This window comes from Epinephelus moara, chromosome 22 (assembly GCF_006386435.1).
Source record: "Epinephelus moara isolate mb chromosome 22, YSFRI_EMoa_1.0, whole genome shotgun sequence".
Lineage (NCBI taxonomy): Eukaryota > Metazoa > Chordata > Actinopteri > Perciformes > Serranidae > Epinephelus > Epinephelus moara.
Genome location: NC_065527.1, coordinates 24006692 through 24023180, shown reverse-complemented (window position 1 = coordinate 24023180; position 16489 = coordinate 24006692). Strand labels below are relative to the sequence as shown.

Genomic DNA, 16489 nt, shown 5'->3' with positions numbered 1-16489 from the left:
ACGCCCTGTATGTATTTCATAAGCCTCTTCCTACTGACAGCACTGACAGCATGGCTTTTCTATAAAACCTCTTATATCCTGCGCGTGTCTGGTTCCCATTAGGCTTCATTATATACCCACATTTTGAACTTTTTAGTCTTTAAGATGAAAACAACTTTCAGCTCAAACCCTTTCCTCCTCAACCCTCTTTTTCCTCTCTGACTTCAAAGCCTCTCCGCGCTCTCAGTCACTGTCGGTCTTGAACGCCTCTTTATTTGCTGAAAGCTCAGCCCATCATGCACCAGCAGGAAATGGTGGAGCTGCGATGATGATGATGATGATGATGATGAGTGTGTCGCTGCAGCCGACTGAGAGAGAGGCAGCAGAACTGGGAGGGGAAACGACCAGCAGGCAGCTACAAGCGACAGCGACAACTTTAAAGACTTTGAGGTAGCGACTCCAAATAAGACACTTTTTGATACTTGGAGCTTTTAGGAAGCTGAAGTTGTCTTTGTGTGGCGTTCACGGGGCTCGTGTATCTGCTACAGTGTTAAACTTGTCTTTTACTGACTGGGGTTTGTAGCGGAAGATGGGCTTGGCTGCCCGAGTTTCGAGCTCGTTTTCGTTTTAGGAAATGTAACTTCCTTCATCTTTACTTTTACAACTTCTTCATGTGTGTTTCCTTGTTTGTTAAAAAGGGTCTCGTGCATCAGCAGGTGAAGATGAGCGACGCCAATCAGCCCAAAGTTGAACTTTTCGTGAAGGTAAGAGAGTGAATGGTGACCCCAAAAAACCCAGAGAGTGTCGACACGGCGACGTTATGTGACATTAATTTGCTGCAGATACGGAGTGTTTTGAAGTGTCTTATCTTATCGTTTCATCAGCATTCTCACTGTATTGTTATTAAAAGCTGATAACATATCTCTCACCGCCCGTATTTGAGGGATATAAAGTCACCTTGTGCGTTAAATCACATTACAGTGCTATAATATTCATGTCAGATAGACCACCTAGCTGCTGACTCACCCGGGCTTATATATGACAGTAAGGCTAATCTTATTAAATGCACGTTAACTGAATGGGCAGCCGACTTTAATCTATATTTAGTATGGCAGGCAGGTTAATCCCATTTCCTTTGAGCCCAAAAACATGCTCCAATACTACAAATATGGCCTCCCCTCATGGTCTCACACAAGTTCAAATAATGATTCCTCTGTATGAACATGTGAACATGTGCACCACCCTCTGCTTTTTTTTCCTTCAGGGGTGAAAGATGCTGTTGTAACTTCTCTAAATGCTGGTTTCAATTCAGCCTCCTCACTGACACTTGATATTAACAGAATATGTAGGTGTACTTTTGCATTGGTACCAGAAAGTAAGCGGTTTCCTGTTTTTGCTATAGCAAGTGAATACTGTTTGCTGCTCAGGCCACAGCACAAACTCTTAATGGGATATAGAATGGCTGAACATGAAATATGGCTTCCTGCAGCCACACAAGGAGCATTTTAAAGCTGTATGATCATTTCCTGAGCAGCCGACAAGCTCTGCGTGAATACAAGAATGAATTATGTTGCTTCTAAAATTAAAAACACAGTCTAGATTTTATATTTTATTTTTATTTAATCTATTCTATTTTTGTCTTATTTTATCCATTTTAGCACTCAGATCACTTTTTTCTGTTTTCTCTTGCTTCTGACTTTTGAGCTGCGATGTAGGACTAATAATATCTTATCTTACCTTATCTAAGGGAGCAGCAGTACATTATTTTCATCGTCAGTCTTCTTTCTACTTTCTCCTTTAATGTATTAATCTTTGGTCCATGAAATAGTCAGAAAACGTTGCAAAATGTCCAGTGTGATGTTTTTATATTGCTTAATTTTCTTAAAACCAGCAATTCAAAACCAAAGATACTCCATTCCTAATGGTATAAAACAAAGAAAAGCAGCAGTTCTGCATGTTTGACAAGATGGAACCAGCGCATGCTTGCTTGAAAAATGATTAATCGATTAATAAGGCTAATCAAAGTGTATTTATAAAGCACATTTCAGCAGCAAGGCAATTCAGCGTGCTCTACATAAAACACCAAAACATTGAGACAAAGTGCCAAAAAAAAACCACATTATAAAAGGTATTAAAGCGACAGAGAATATAAAATAAGCACAAGCTAAAATAGAAGTAGAGAGGTAAAAATACACATGAATAAAAGTTACAGTACAGTCAGTGTGAGGAGTGGATAATTATTTGATTTAATAAATGGTAGCGTCAGGAAGAAAAGTCCTCGGTCTTGATTTAAAAGAACTTAGAGCTGAAGCTGACCTGCAGTTTTCTTGGAGTATTTGTCCAGATTTCTGATGCATTAAAAGTTATTAAAGTAGTTCCAGACTAATCTGTCTATTGCCTGAATGTTTCAGCTGTAATCATTTGGTCTACAAAATGTAAGATATTTAATTTTGCTCTTACTTTAAGCTGAAAAGATTAGTCAGTTGATGAGTTGGTTGATAGTCAGAAAATTATCCGGCAACTATTTTGACAATCAATTAACCATTGAAGTCATTTTTCAACTAAAAGTTACAAACATTACATCGATCCAGTGTTGCAATCACACGTTTTCGTACTTTTCTTTATCTTATATGATAGTAACTGATAATATTTGTGTTTTAGACTGTTGCTAAGACAAAATGAGAGACTACATGTTGGGCTCTAGGAAACTGTAATTTAATTTATTTTATTTTATTTTTTATTTTATTTTACTATTTTCTGACATTTATTAACCAAACAATAAATCGATAAATGGAAAGAATATTTGTAAGATTGTTCGGTTATTGTGAGTAGCAGCCCTGCTATCATATGAGACAAAGAAAAGCAAGACATATTCACATTGGGGCCAGAGCACTTTTTTCATCCTTGCTCGAAAAATTCTTCAAGCAATTAATCGATAATTAAAATATTGCCAGTGAATTTTCTGATGTTTATTTTATCAATTATATGGTCAGCTCAAGTTGTTTTTGTCAATGCTTTGTTTTAAATTCAGCAAATACAAACATCCTGATATAAAATAAATAAAAAAACAAAACATGAAATAATATAAAAACAGTTCATATTTTCCCTGTTTCTGTGTCCCAGGCGGGGAGTGATGGCCAGAGCATCGGCAACTGTCCGTTCTCCCAGCGTCTCTTCATGGTGCTGTGGCTGAAAGGAGTCACCTTCGACGTCACCACAGTGGACATGAAGAGGTGAACACTGGACTTACGTGTGTGTGTGTGTGTGTGTGTGTGTGTGTGTGTGCTGCAGGTTTCTATTGGCACAACAGAGGAGGTTACGCATTCTGCTTTAATGCTCCCAGAGGAAATGAGGAGGCATTTCATTCAGATATTGAGTGTTAAAAGATTTAAAGCTACCCTAGCTATGATTTTAGTCGAAGCTGTGAAGTCTTGAAACATGAGTAACTTCCTGTGGTTTCATATGTTTTCCTTTCTCCTGTTTTTTCCATCTCTCTCCGCTGCTGTTTAACCGTCTGTGTCTTCTGCTGGATGTCTGACTCTCTCTATTTCCATCCTCCTCTTAGGAAGCCAGACATCTTGAAGGATCTGGCCCCGGGTGCCCAGCCTCCCTTCCTGTTGTACGGCAGCGAGGTGAAAACGGACACCAACAAGATTGAGGAGTTCCTGGAGGAAAATCTCTGCCCTCCGAAGTAATCAAACCGTACATCTGTTTTACAAATCCAATTACGTTTTTCAAACGTGACAATGTCTTCTTGCGCTTTAAGAAATTTAAACATTCTGGTTTTTGCCCTCAGTCCAAAAAAGACGATATTCCCACTAAGCTGTTTACATGTCTAATGAATTTAAATATTCTTCTAATACTGGTGCTCACGTGCAGCTGTGAATACCCCAATTAACGTGACCTAACATGTCATCTATCACGTAAAAAAATGGAAAAGTGGAATGACTGGGGCAGCTTATGCCATTTTGCTTCTTTGCCTCAAAATAAGTGGACTTGTTCAGTTAAACTAACTCAGCCCTCCTCTTTCATCCCATCACACACCTTCTTGAAAAGGTTGGTGTTGCGATATCTGCACACATAAAAAAAAAAAAACTGTTGATATTCAGGTCTTTTATAACATTTAAAAGTAGGTGTGTTTCTCCTTCCGACCAGAATGTGGGCTTTTCTTGTTGGCGTACATCTCTACCCCACAGCCTTACAAACTATTGGCGAGTTGGTTTGTGTATCCATGACAACACACAGAACTGACCGTAAACACAAACTGTGGTAAAACTCCAATCCAGGCACATATTCTGAGTGCGCTGTATACACGTCCAGAGAATGGTCCTAAAACCTGAATAATACCAGCATGTCCCATATGTCTTAATCGGAACATGCTGAATTTGGAAAAAGGCCAAATTCGAAATATCCAAAGAGAATATGTTGTTAACGTGACCTGTGTCATATTCAGAATAATAGTGGAATATTAGGATGCATGTAAATGTAGTCAATGAATGGATTGAGCTAAATTATTCATTGGTTGTAGCCCCAGTTGTTTTGTTTGCCTACTGTCTTGACTTATTGTCCTTTTTGAGTGATTCTGTTTGAATCTTCTTGGTCCAAGCTTTTCACATTTAATGCACAATTCATTCATGTGATTGTTTTTTGTTTGTAATGTCATCATCGATCTCCCTGTGTGTTTAGGTATCCCCGTCTGGCCGCTCGTAACCCAGAATCCAACACAGCTGGCATGGATGTTTTCTCTAAATTCTCCGCCTACGTCAAGAACTCAAACCCTCAGACCAATGAAAGTAAGTAGATCTGATACTTCAAAATCAGAAGTATAATGTGAGTTTTTATAACAGAAAAAACTTCATCCAGATTTGGTGGTGAACTCCTTCTGTCTTTATCTGATGGATAGAAAACCAGCAGGGAGCGTGTGAGCTAATAACATTATGGTCTGAGCTTTTTTGCCTCAGTGCAAACAGGTCACCTGCTGCTCTCTGTGTTTAGCCAATCTGTGTTGGGTGATATCACTGGAAATGTCACTGTTGTGTGAAAACTGTGTGCTTATTCTACCTACTCACTTATTTAAAAAAAAAAAAATTCACTCACTCATTTCAGCCATTTAAAGAAATGAAAAATTATATAATTTTTATATATATAATTTTTATATAAATATTATATAATTGCATCAGTCTGAAATCAGCTTTCCTTTTTAGAAAAACAAACTCTCTCAACATCTCTTCAGCTTTGATCACACACTGTATTTGAGTGTTTTCTGCTTGTGCCCAGATCTAGAGAAAGGCCTGCTGAAGGCTCTGAAGAAGCTGGACGACTACCTTGGCTCTCCACTTCCTGATGAGATCGACGAGAATAGCGCCGATGACGTCACTTCCTCGTCCCGCCCCTTCCTGGACGGCCAGGAGCTTACTCTGGCTGACTGCAACTTGCTGCCTAAGCTCCACATCGTGAAGGTAATCTCCTGCTTTAATCTGTGCTGCATGGGGGGGGCCGGGGATGAATAGATTATAATGTTTTTGGTCTGACACTGAAGACTTGAGTCCAGCGTGGGTTTTTTTAATCGTGTCTTTCTCTTTCCCTCTCTGCAGGTGGTGTGTTTAAAATACCGAAACTTCAGCATCCCTCAGTCTCTGACAAACCTCTGGAGGTACCTGAACGCAGCGTACGCAAGGGAGGAGTTTTCCTCCACCTGCCCGATCGACAATGAGGTCCACATCGCCTACTCCTCTGTAGCTAAAGCTCTCAAGTAGGAGCACAGCAGGATGCACAAGTCATGAAAACACACATTTACTCACCCGCACATACACTCTGCAAGCAACTTGATCGATCTGTTTTTAAGAGGATTTAATTGCATCTATATGGTAATTTTTTTCAACTTTCTGATCAGTTGTCATTTGATCAGATCGATGGATGAGAGCTATATATATATATTCCTAAAGTGCTCCTAATGAACGGTCCAGCTCCAAAAATAGAAAATCAGAACGTGGTGGCAGATATTTCAATCGTGACGGCCCGCCACAAATAAATGAATGTGTGGGAAACCCCGCACATGCACCAAAAAAGTCAGCCATGGCTAAATTTATTTTACCCGGATGTTCGCCTCTGTAGAAATGATTGATTGTGTTACTCGCAGACTCACACACACACACACACACACACACACACACTGTACATGTTCACACACTTAAAACTACAGCCTTGCTTGTGTACAGTTTCACCATCAGTAGATGCACACTGTAAAGTTGTTTCTTGTTCCCTTCTCGATTATGTTTTCTACAATATATCTTTGTATGTTTTTATGGAGAATTTAACAGATTCAAAGCTGCCAACCAGATCAAACTTTCACTAATACCTTGCAAGCCTCACACAAGCTGATAAAATTCTTATATTCAGTCTTGGTATTAAGGAAGTGGGTTTTTTATAGGTGACAAACATGCATACCAGCGCCAGCTCACCTGCCAAAGTGTCTTTTGCGGTTTGTAGTTACAGATGCTTCACATTGACTTTAATATTTTGTTACTGAGGGAGCAAGGCCTTTGACAGTTTAGGAGTGCAAATATTTTTTTATAAACAGTTTCTTATTCTACACCTCAGAGAGGAAGTGGGGTGCTTTTCCTCGGGGCCTGCATACCGGGTCTCGCTATAAGGAGGCAGAGCTGAAAACAGTTACACTGACAGGAAACTGTTTCAATAGACTCGGGCTTCCCCTTTCTGCGCTCCCACAGCAGGCGCAAAGGATTATTCAAGATTACCGAGCTTGTTTGTGATCCGCTGTCGGGGCCTTTTGCCAAGCATTTATTTTGTTTTGCCTGTCATGTATGAAGGATCCTTTTTAGTGTCAAATTACAGATTGTATTGATACTGTGGATGAAGATGTAAGAGCTGGTTTTAACTGCTAAAGTGCTGCACTGGAAGCACTTGTCCTGCAACTTCTGGTAGCTCGGGGCACAAGGCCTGTTCTGTCACATGGGGAAGTTAATGTAAACATGCAGAATCTTTAAAAAGAAAATTGCACTCCCATGAAAAGACCAACCCCCGAGGCACCCCTCAAACCTCCCGCTAGAGCATCTCTTTAGATTTATGCATGCCCTCTCTAGCCCTGGGTGAAAGAGGGAGCGACAGGGAAGCACCAGTGGGGAGGAAACAGTAAACTGTCAGAGTCACAGGGCTTGCACACACTGTACAGTGCCAGTGCCAGTGCCAGAAAAGAAACAAAAGGTGTGAAAGTTTGTCATAAATTGGGAGAAACAGGGCAGAATTGTTGCCCTGGGAAGAAACAGGGAGAGAGCAATGCCTAAGCAAGGTTGAATACGGCTTATGGTCTCTGGAAGACAGCTGGTTAACCCGCCGCAGCAGAGCAGGGTAAGCCGGGTGCCCCCAACCCATGGGCCAACTCTCAAACCCCTGGTAGAGCGCCCCACCTGACTTAGGTGTATGTAATACAGTCAGCAAGGAGACAAGATGTCCATCAGCAACTGCGCCTGACTCATGACGGCCCCATGGCCGACTATCACGTGTCAATGGGGAGGGAACCGGCTGTAATAATTTTTTGGGGAGGGAACCGGCTGTAATAATTTTTTTTTTTAAAAAAAGAGAGAGAGAGAGAGACAAAAAGGTGTAAAAAAAAAAAAAAAAAAATCAGAAATTGGGAGAAATCTGGGAGAATTTTGACCTTGAGAGAAAAACCGGCAGAGAAAAGAGTCTCCTGGATAAAATGGGATGGTTGGAGAGTATGGTTCAAAATTTCTTATCCTCAGCCTCAAATCCATTCAGTCCTGCTGAAGATGTAAATCTTTAAAAATGGGTCACAAATACATAATTTTATTCTTTAAAAAATGCAAAGTAGTTTCCCAACACTGTAGGGAACTGTATTTTTTTGCAAAAATCACTCAAACTGGAGTAAATAGTGTATTTGTTTGGGACTATTTTCAGACGTGGATTAATACACATCTGCTGTTACTGGCTCTTCAATACAGCAGAAGGATGGTGTTTTAGTTTTAGTCTTTTCATGGGATTTATTGACAATTTAAAAATGTTTAACATCACCAGATTTATCCTTAAATTAAAAACCTTGTATACTGAGTGATTGCAGGCCGTCACCTTACTGCCACATGTCGCCAGCAGAATCAATTCACTCTTGTTAAGTTTGTTAGTCTGATATAATTCCTGTAAAAGTGACTTGAAATTGAACCGCTGGGAAGAACTGGAACTATTAACAACACGCCTTGTCCGACTGTAGCTGCGGCTTGTGTAGACGGCTTTATTAACTTCACTGCAACTATGCAAATTTGTGTTTCATTAAGGCTGTTTGTAATTAAGACTTTGTTTTTACAGTAGGTTTGTTGAGAGTGTGTGTCATGTCTCTCAGATCAGGGTGAAGCTCTTACAAGGAAAAAAAAAAACTAAGTGCAATTTAAGCCGATTGAAAAGACAATCTCGTTCGTACAGTGTGAGCACAGTTTTTCTACATGATTTCAATCACACAGGTTAAATCCTTCCATGAGTTGTTGATCACAGAGATTATACTGTATGTTTTATATTGACTGAATTGTTTCTAAAAATGGACCAGCGTTTAAAGGGATCGTGTCTGAATACTTTCAGCACTCATGTATTTTAGTATTTCGTGTGGAAGAGTGTTTTCACCTCTTACTGTCGGACTTGATTTCAGGGACCATTTAACTTGATATATTAATTAAAAATGTAACTTTGATTAGTTTGATTTTCACTTCACTGTTTTTATTTTTTTGATCATGTATTTTCTTTTATGCCCCATATTGTGCTTTTGACTTTGTTTTCTACCCCTGTGCATTCCTCTACACTTCTAGTCAAAAGTAGTTGCACTTAAGAGTCCACAGTATCAGAACAAACAGTGGTGTGGACACTAAACCAGTAGATTTAAATAAGAAACAATGAAGACAATCAAACTAATGGCACAACTGAAATGTATTTTGTACTTAAAAGCCCCTACAAAGACACATTTATTAATATGCCAATAAAAGAATATCTTGATAATAAATCAGTCATTGACAGATGTGTTTTTATTGACTTTTTTACTTTTTTTATTATTATGAGCATTAACAATGTGGAGATGGTAAAGAGGAAGGTGTACAAAAACATGCAAACAACAAAATGTTTTATTTGATGATTGAAAGCAGAATTGATTAAAAAATAATACATTTACATTCACAGCAAATACACGTTAGTGCAGAAAAAAGGTGTAGTGTATTAAAGTTTATTAGTTTCATCACTGGGTCGTCATAATGTCATTCCCAGATACACTAATACATAGCTAAAACAAAACGATGTATTCTGGTTTCAAAGCTGTTAACAAAACATTCACAGCTCAAGGTCCATTTAGTATCTCTTCTGGAGCTTTCACTCATTCGACATTCAGATGTGGATGTTTATACTGTATATCTGATTTTTAAGGACTTCTTGTCCATGTTGGTGTAAAAATTCAAAGTTCATTACTGATTTTGGAGACAGAAGTTGACAAACTGGTGTCACTTCAATTTCGTAGCTGTTCTGGAGCTTTCTGTCATACATGATCTTCACCTGTAAATCTTCTGTTTCCTAATTGTATCAGAAATTACCACTTGAACTTAAACTTTCAAAACAACATGGGCAGAGAAGCAGTGTTATTATAATTTTGTATTTTTAGTTTCCAGAGTGAGTTTTCTTGTTTCAGTTTATATTTTGTTGTTGGAAATAGTTTCAATATAAGTTCAATATAATTTTTTTTATTTTTGTTTCAGTTCGATAAAATGTTTTTCACATCTAGTTGTAGTTTTTACTTTAGTCTTAGTTACCTGTAATAACTTTGCTGACCAGTCTTCAACAGGTATCAATTTGTTGAAGAAGATCATGCTTTATGACTAAAAGCTCTAGAGCAGCAACTAAAAGGACCTCGAGGTGAGATTGTTTTGTGAGTTGCTGTTTCCAAAGTCAAGAATGAACTATAAACCAACTTTTTAATGGAACAGAAGTCATCAAAGGGCCCAGAAGTCTTTTTAAATGTGACTGAAACACAAAACTGAGTAGATACATGATTGAAAGCTCCAGAACAGCCACTCAGTGGACCTTGAGGTGAGAATTTTTGTCAATATTGTATATTTTGGTACTGGTTTCTTATTTTACTGACAGTGTATTTTAGTATTTACAGATTGTTTTTGTACATCACGTCACACAGCTGTCAACTATTTATTTTTATATGTTTAGTCATTGATTTATTTTTGTTATTTTTAAGGAGATACGTAGATACTATGGGTAGAAAAAAATCTGATTTTAACCTCTGAAACCCATCCAAACCTCCGCCCCCCCCCACCACCTCTGCTGTTCAGGCCAGCAGCAGAGAGAGCGCAGGCAGCAGGCAGAGAGCTGCTCCTCCCCAGCTGAGGGCAGCAAAGGACCCGGCCCCGTTACACAGGTCTGTGTCACAGCAGATGTTGGTGTAATTGAAGTAGAGCCCTGAGGCGTATTTCTGTCCACTCACACCACACTGGGACGGTACGGCACAGCTCTTCTCGTACATCGTCACTTGTAGAGCGCCTGCGAGAAAGTAAACGAGTTTATTCTGGTACACTGATCAAACAAAGCTGTGGAGGCTCAGAGAGAGGCCATGATGATTAGAATTTTGAAAGCAGCTGAATACCTACTGAATTGGCCTAGATGTATGTTTTTTTTTCCCCTCTGGAAAAGCAGTTCACAGCTTTGTTACTGCAAAAGCAGACTAGTTATAATAAAATTACAAATGTCTTATAATCAGATAAGTACTTAATTTTTTAAATTTAACCACCACCCATGTAACCACAAATGAAAATACCACAGAATTCACAGTATTTTCTGGAGGGCAATTTTAAGTTTTAAAATTCCCCAAATTTACAAAATATACTTGATAAATTACTTACTAAATACCAACTATACTATAAAATTTAAGAATTAGTATATAAAACTCAGCTGTCTACAGTTTTCAGTCACCCTTTATATGACCGACTGATTTCATTTTCTACCCTGAATATTTGTGTCTGCATATCGTCAGTCCATTCTATAAGTGATTGAATTCAAATAGTTTTTTTTATTATGTGAGCAGTGGAATATATTTATTGGAGTATTTGAAACTTTAATGGTATTTTTTAGTCTTTTTTTTGTTATTTATTTTGGTGTTATTTCAATTTTAACACCAGTAGTGATTTAATTTAAATGAGGTATTTACAGTAGTTGTTTTTATGATTTACATCTTTTTTCCTTCCATACAAAAGCCATAAATTTTCCATTTGGCATAAAAAGTCCTACTGCTTGATTCTCCTCTCACTGAAGACCCACTCTCAGTATGTTACGATATTGATGCTGATGACAAAATAACCTTAAAAAAAAAGTGAGTGTGTTTTGGCTGCTTTTTATCTCAGTCATTTACCATATCCTACCCCAAAGGTTGGGTAACATCGGATCTTTTCCCTACATACCACTGAAATTTAAATCTGTCTGAGCATTTATGGGTTAAAGGTGCATGTTAAAAAAGGGGACTTTAGCCTCTGATGAGACACAGTGAACGTATCGCTCCACCCACAGAGCCTGGAGAGCTATTTTTAGATATAATTTGTTGGCATCACAGGCATTAGTGAGCTGACAACCAGCCCGATGAGAAATGGTGCTGAGATCTGATTCACTGAGTCACTCTTTGTCTCGTTTTGTTTTTACACTTGTGGAGTCGAGATAGGATCAGGCTTGAGAAAAGGTCCTTAAACTAATCGCAGTTTTCCAGTATCCATGGCAGCAACACAGAGATAAGTCTGTAAATATTTTGACAGTGACATGTTTTTAATGGTTTTGGCCCTAAAAGAAGACGGTTTACTACGTTATCTGAATAACTAACTTAAACCAGTTATTCTTACATTAGTCTTTGTTCTATATTGGAGAGTTTTCTGTTTTTTTTCCAGCAACAAATCTGCCTCTCAGAAGTTGCTCAGTACACAGGATTCAAACTAAAACAGTGAATATGAGATTTAATGCAGCTTTAAGAGCATTTGGCCTCCCATAGGTGAGCTGTGTAGGAATTGTAGTTACAAAAAGGACTACAGTTTCTACACAGTTCTTTGAATGTGGTTATAAACAGCCTTAAATAAGTTCAGTGTGTAGGATTCAGGGGGATATATTGGCAGAAATGGAATATAATATAATGAGTATGTTTTCTTTAGTGTATAATCACCTGAAATAAGAATCGTTGTGATATCTTTACCTTAGAATGAGCTGTTTATATATAGATAGGGAGCAGGTCCTCATTTATGGAGATTGCCATGTTGCACTGCCATGTTTCTACAGTAGACAAACCAAACACTGGCTCTACATAAGGCCATTTTGCATTTTTGCATCAGCCACAATAGTTATAAGTCCCTTGGCGACAAGCAGCTTGGGAAAAATGCAGATTTTTTTAACATGAAACTTTTTTTTCAGTGTTTCTACCTGTTTAAATCACCATGTCTGTTTGTTTCAGAAAGGAAGAGACATCTGTGGGTAATTCAGCACCTGGTAAAAACTTCCTTAACATCTGGATCTTAAGTTATCAGAGAGGTGAGCATATATTAGTAGGTGTGGGGCTAGCTGCCTGTTTACGCTATGCTGAACAGAGTTGGAGAAACACTGATTTTTTATTTTTTTTTATTTATTTATTTTTTTTTATGTTAAACTGCTTTATAGTGTTTTTACTGGTTTTAATCACCTGGTCCATTTATTTCACAGAGGAAGAGACCTCTACAGATAATTCAAACCTCCTGAACAATGAACACTGAAGGAATTCTAACTGGGAGAAGTTTCAGCTGGTTGCAATCTGCATTCCTCACCACTAGATGCCACTAAATCAGCCTAAATTTTGCACACTGCTCCTTTAAAGTAATAATCTCGAAGACTTTCATTTAAATAATAAATGTTGGTTAAATCACTATCTATCTGTCAGTGGCGACATTCCCAGAAAAAAACACAAGTGGCACACATTTAGTCACGTGTTTTCTGTCACCCGGCAGTGGAGCTGACGCAACAGACTCGCTCTTCAGCTCATTTGTATGTGAAGCTGTGTACTGTATTTTCTGGTCTCTGCTAACATTGTACTTGCCAAGCCTCCTGTTTTTCACTGCCCTCTCCCAGTTTCCTCTCAGCATCACAATTATCCCGTATTTCTCCTGCTTTATGACACATTTTCACACCTTTTTTCTTTTCACAACCTTAATGTTGAACTGTACAGCATGTGTAAGCCTTACGACTCTAAAGGTGTACTGTTTACTCCTCGTTGGCACCGCTTCTCTCTTTACTTCTCCAACCCTCTATAGGGTCAGAGAGGGGCACCTGTTGGACCTGCATGAATTGCGCAAGGCTGCAGAAGGACACCTTGGCTCTGTGCTGAGACTGACACTCTAGCGGGGGTTTGAGGGTTGCCTCAGGGGTTCAGGGAGACCCAGCTTGCCTTCCTCCACCATGGCGGGGTACCCAGCTGTTTGCCAGAGACCATGAGCCTCCTGTTCCACATTGCTTAGGCATCAAGTAACCAGGGGTGTGTGGGCCAGGGAGGACAGCTGGCTGTGGGTCCCTGGCACAGGCCAAGTATATGCCTGGCCTGCCTCCTTCTTTTTGTACTAAAAACTAAACCAGATGCAGTGTATTTGTTATTTTGTTATTTTCGTTCTTTAAAAGTCACCAAAATGCAGGAAACAGTCTCTGAAACTCAAGTTTTTGGGGGGAAGGACCCTAACATGGCTCCACACCTTTGGCCTCAACTTTGAACTTCAAAATCCTCCCAATTTTGTACTTCTCAAAGTTGGGAGGTATGGCTAACATTGAGATTAGACAGTGTCTATTGCTGACTGATATCAGAAGATGCTGGTTTGGATCTCTGGGAAGTGAGATCTAAATACACACCTGCAGTTACCGCTTATTTTTATAGGTGCCGCCAAACAGAGATTCAAGATTGTAACTTTAGATTAAAGATTATAGTCAGCACTGTAACTTAATAGCCGCTGTTTCTGTTTAAATCCAGTGGGCTGGATCACAAAGCCAAAACAGAACTGTCTCAAACAGACTGCACTTTTCTCCAATCTGATCCCAGACAGTGTTTGTACAATGAGGCTTTGTCTGACAATTTGTGACCATCCTGCCCTAGATTCTCAGAAAATAATCTCATCTACAGACAAAGAAGTAAACACACAAGCGCACACACAGATCTGGATCTCACCCCGTCTCCCAGTTGCAGTACTGGACAGGCAGCGCTGTCCAGCTGGACACTCCTGAGGAAACTTAAAGCAGTCCATAGGAGAGATGGCTGGAAACAAACAGGTGTAACAGCGCAAACATGCTGAAGGAAACAATGGACAAACACATTGAGAAATTTACTGTGAGCCCGACGGAATACTGACATTTGAGTTATAAAAATCTGATAATGATACATCGATCAATAACAGATAACATAAACAGTTTTGATAGAGATCCTTAAATTCAGATATATAAGAATTTTGACCAATGAGCAAGACATTCTACAGTTAATTACAGTTTAAAATAAACTTGTCAGTACTGTCTGGGGCCAAATTATGTAATAGAACCACTGTTTTTATACACTCCAACATCAGGTTGTTGTTGACATGCTGATATTGTCTGATATATCAGCTGGCTGATTTATCAGACAGATAAGACATTCTGCAAAATGGGAAAAAAAAAAGTGCGATAAGCGAGAGTAAGTCCTTATAAATGTCAAACAAAATATTTTAAAAAATACCTGGTGTCACACTAAACAAGTTGTTAATACGCCCAGTCTTACAATATCAAGAAAGACTTATTCAAAAGTTTCTGTACTGGACCAGATAACCTTTTAAAATCTTTAGTTTTTTAAATGGTAGCGTTTTTAAGGTGTTTTTTTTTTTTTGCTGTTTTGCCTTTAGTGCCTTTAGTTAGACTGTCGTGGTTGCACGACACTTTTACAATAACTTAAACTGTGTTTTAAACGTAATGATTTAACTCGTCTAATAAACTGAACTACATACCTGCCAAAGGTAGACAACACAGGAGGACAATCCCAAGTTGTGAAGGAGACATGACGCTGCCTGTAAGAAGTCCTAAAATTGTTTTGGTTAACTATTCAGGCACGTCCAAATAATCCTCTCGTGGGACGTTACAGCTCTCTTATCAAACTAACTGCTGATCCGTTACGTCCCACAGTGTCATTCCTAAATTAAATTTGTCTTCGTCTTTGAAGTCGCAAAGATGCACCTCCTCAAATGTAGTTTGAATTGTCAGCGTCCTTAGGTCACCCTTGAGTTTGTTCCTCCATATATCACTCTTCTTCTTGTCTTCTGTCTTGTCTTGAATCCCACGTTACTTGGGCACTCAGTGTCTCCTCCTTAAACGTCTAATTTGATTTGGAGTGGTAATTATAATCAGCTGACAGACAGCCTAAGATTGAGATTTAAGTTTTGTGTTTGGTTCATGTTCATTCATTTTTATATCATATGAAGTTTCACAACAAAAGCATCTTAACCTCAGTGATTAAAGCACGGTCTGTGTATCCTGGTAAGACCATCCTGATGACGTGAGCTCAACATTCTGTTTCGCTCTCTGTGTCACTCTGGACTTGATGCCGCCCCAAATACTTTCCAGCAATTAAAATCTAATCGGGGCCCTCTGATCGTCTGAAACAGGGAGCGAAACACAACATCATGCTGGTCCTACCAGGCTATGGTGTCTGTACGTCCTTAAAAGACTTGAAATACGGGGCGTCGGTGGCTTAGTAGGTAGAGCAGGCACCCCATGCACAAGGCTGTTGCCGCAGCAGCCTGGGTTCAAATCCAGCCTGTGGCTCTCTGCTGCATGTCATCCCCCCTCTCTCTCTCCCCCCTCACGCTTACCTGTCCTGTCCATTAAAGGCAAAAATGCCCAAAAAAATGTCTTTAAAAAAAAAAAAGACTTGAAATATTAGGCCTCAAAAAAAAATTTCATTGAGTCAAAATGAGTCAAGCTCTCTTGCGTGAAAGTCCGCATTGGTAGTGTTACAAATCTGTAAACCTACCACTGACCCTCATACTGTCTTTTTACTTAATACTAACACTTACTTGTCGGCGTAATGTAGATTAACCTAACTCACTCTAAGAATCATATTCCTACGTAAAACCTACCTCTGCACAGGCCCACATACTACTTAACTTTATATGTACCTGCAGTGCTTGAATAAGGAAAATATTTTTTCTCCAAAAAAAAGCAGTCTTAAATTTTATTAAATTATAAATTATATTGAAAAATTTGTAATTACCTGTAGATACCCTGTGTAAAGGAGGTCAAGCGAAAATGACGAAGTCATAACAGTCATCTGTGATATTTCTGGGCATTTTGTTATACATAAGACTAATCGTGATATTTGTTTGACTAAATAACTTTATGCAGACTGTTAACAGAAAGACTATCTGTGAAAGTAACTGTTTCTACACAAAAAAAAGAAAGAGCGAGACAAAAAAAAGTATTAAATGAGCAATCG

General features: G+C 38.9%; 2 protein-coding genes across 2 annotated transcripts; one reads left to right on the top strand and one right to left on the bottom strand.

The window, feature by feature from the left end:
* Positions 1–287: 287 nt before the first annotated feature.
* clic1 (chloride intracellular channel 1) lies at positions 288–7536 on the top strand. Its single transcript, XM_050034564.1, has 7 exons — positions 288–429; positions 678–743; positions 3103–3212; positions 3545–3670; positions 4666–4772; positions 5257–5438; positions 5574–7536. The coding sequence occupies exons 2-7, from the start codon at positions 702–704 to the stop codon at positions 5733–5735; spliced, it is 729 nt and encodes a 242-aa protein (XP_049890521.1). The 5' UTR covers positions 288–429; positions 678–701; the 3' UTR covers positions 5736–7536.
* A 1545-nt stretch (positions 7537–9081) lies between these two features.
* LOC126383814 (prostate stem cell antigen-like) lies at positions 9082–16226 on the bottom strand. The gene is made up of 3 exons (XM_050034515.1): positions 15006–16226; positions 14204–14323; positions 9082–10533 (listed from the first exon to the last, which is right to left on the bottom strand). Exons 1-3 carry the CDS (start codon positions 15055–15057, stop codon positions 10322–10324), a joined length of 384 nt encoding a protein of 127 aa, XP_049890472.1. The 5' UTR covers positions 15058–16226; the 3' UTR covers positions 9082–10321.
* Between the last annotated feature and the right edge of the window lie 263 nt (positions 16227–16489).

Excerpts from the sequence above, each read along its gene's own strand:
- clic1 (XM_050034564.1), top strand. The coding sequence starts at position 702 with ATGAGCGACGCCAATCAGCCCAAAGTTGAACTTTTCGTGAAG. Across the intron at positions 3,671-4,665 it reads GAAAATCTCTGCCCTCCGAA|GTATCCCCGTCTGGCCGCTC; the intron begins GTAATCAAACCG and ends CTGTGTGTTTAG. Across the intron at positions 4,773-5,256 it reads AAACCCTCAGACCAATGAAA|ATCTAGAGAAAGGCCTGCTG; the intron begins GTAAGTAGATCT and ends GCTTGTGCCCAG.
- LOC126383814 (XM_050034515.1), bottom strand. The coding sequence starts at position 15,057 with ATGTCTCCTTCACAACTTGGGATTGTCCTCCTGTGTTGTCTACCTTTG. Across the intron at positions 14,324-15,005 it reads GTGTTGTCTACCTTTGGCAG|CATGTTTGCGCTGTTACACC; the intron begins GTATGTAGTTCA and ends TGTTTCCTTCAG. Across the intron at positions 10,534-14,203 it reads TACTGCAACTGGGAGACGGG|GCGCTCTACAAGTGACGATG; the intron begins GTGAGATCCAGA and ends ACTTTCTCGCAG.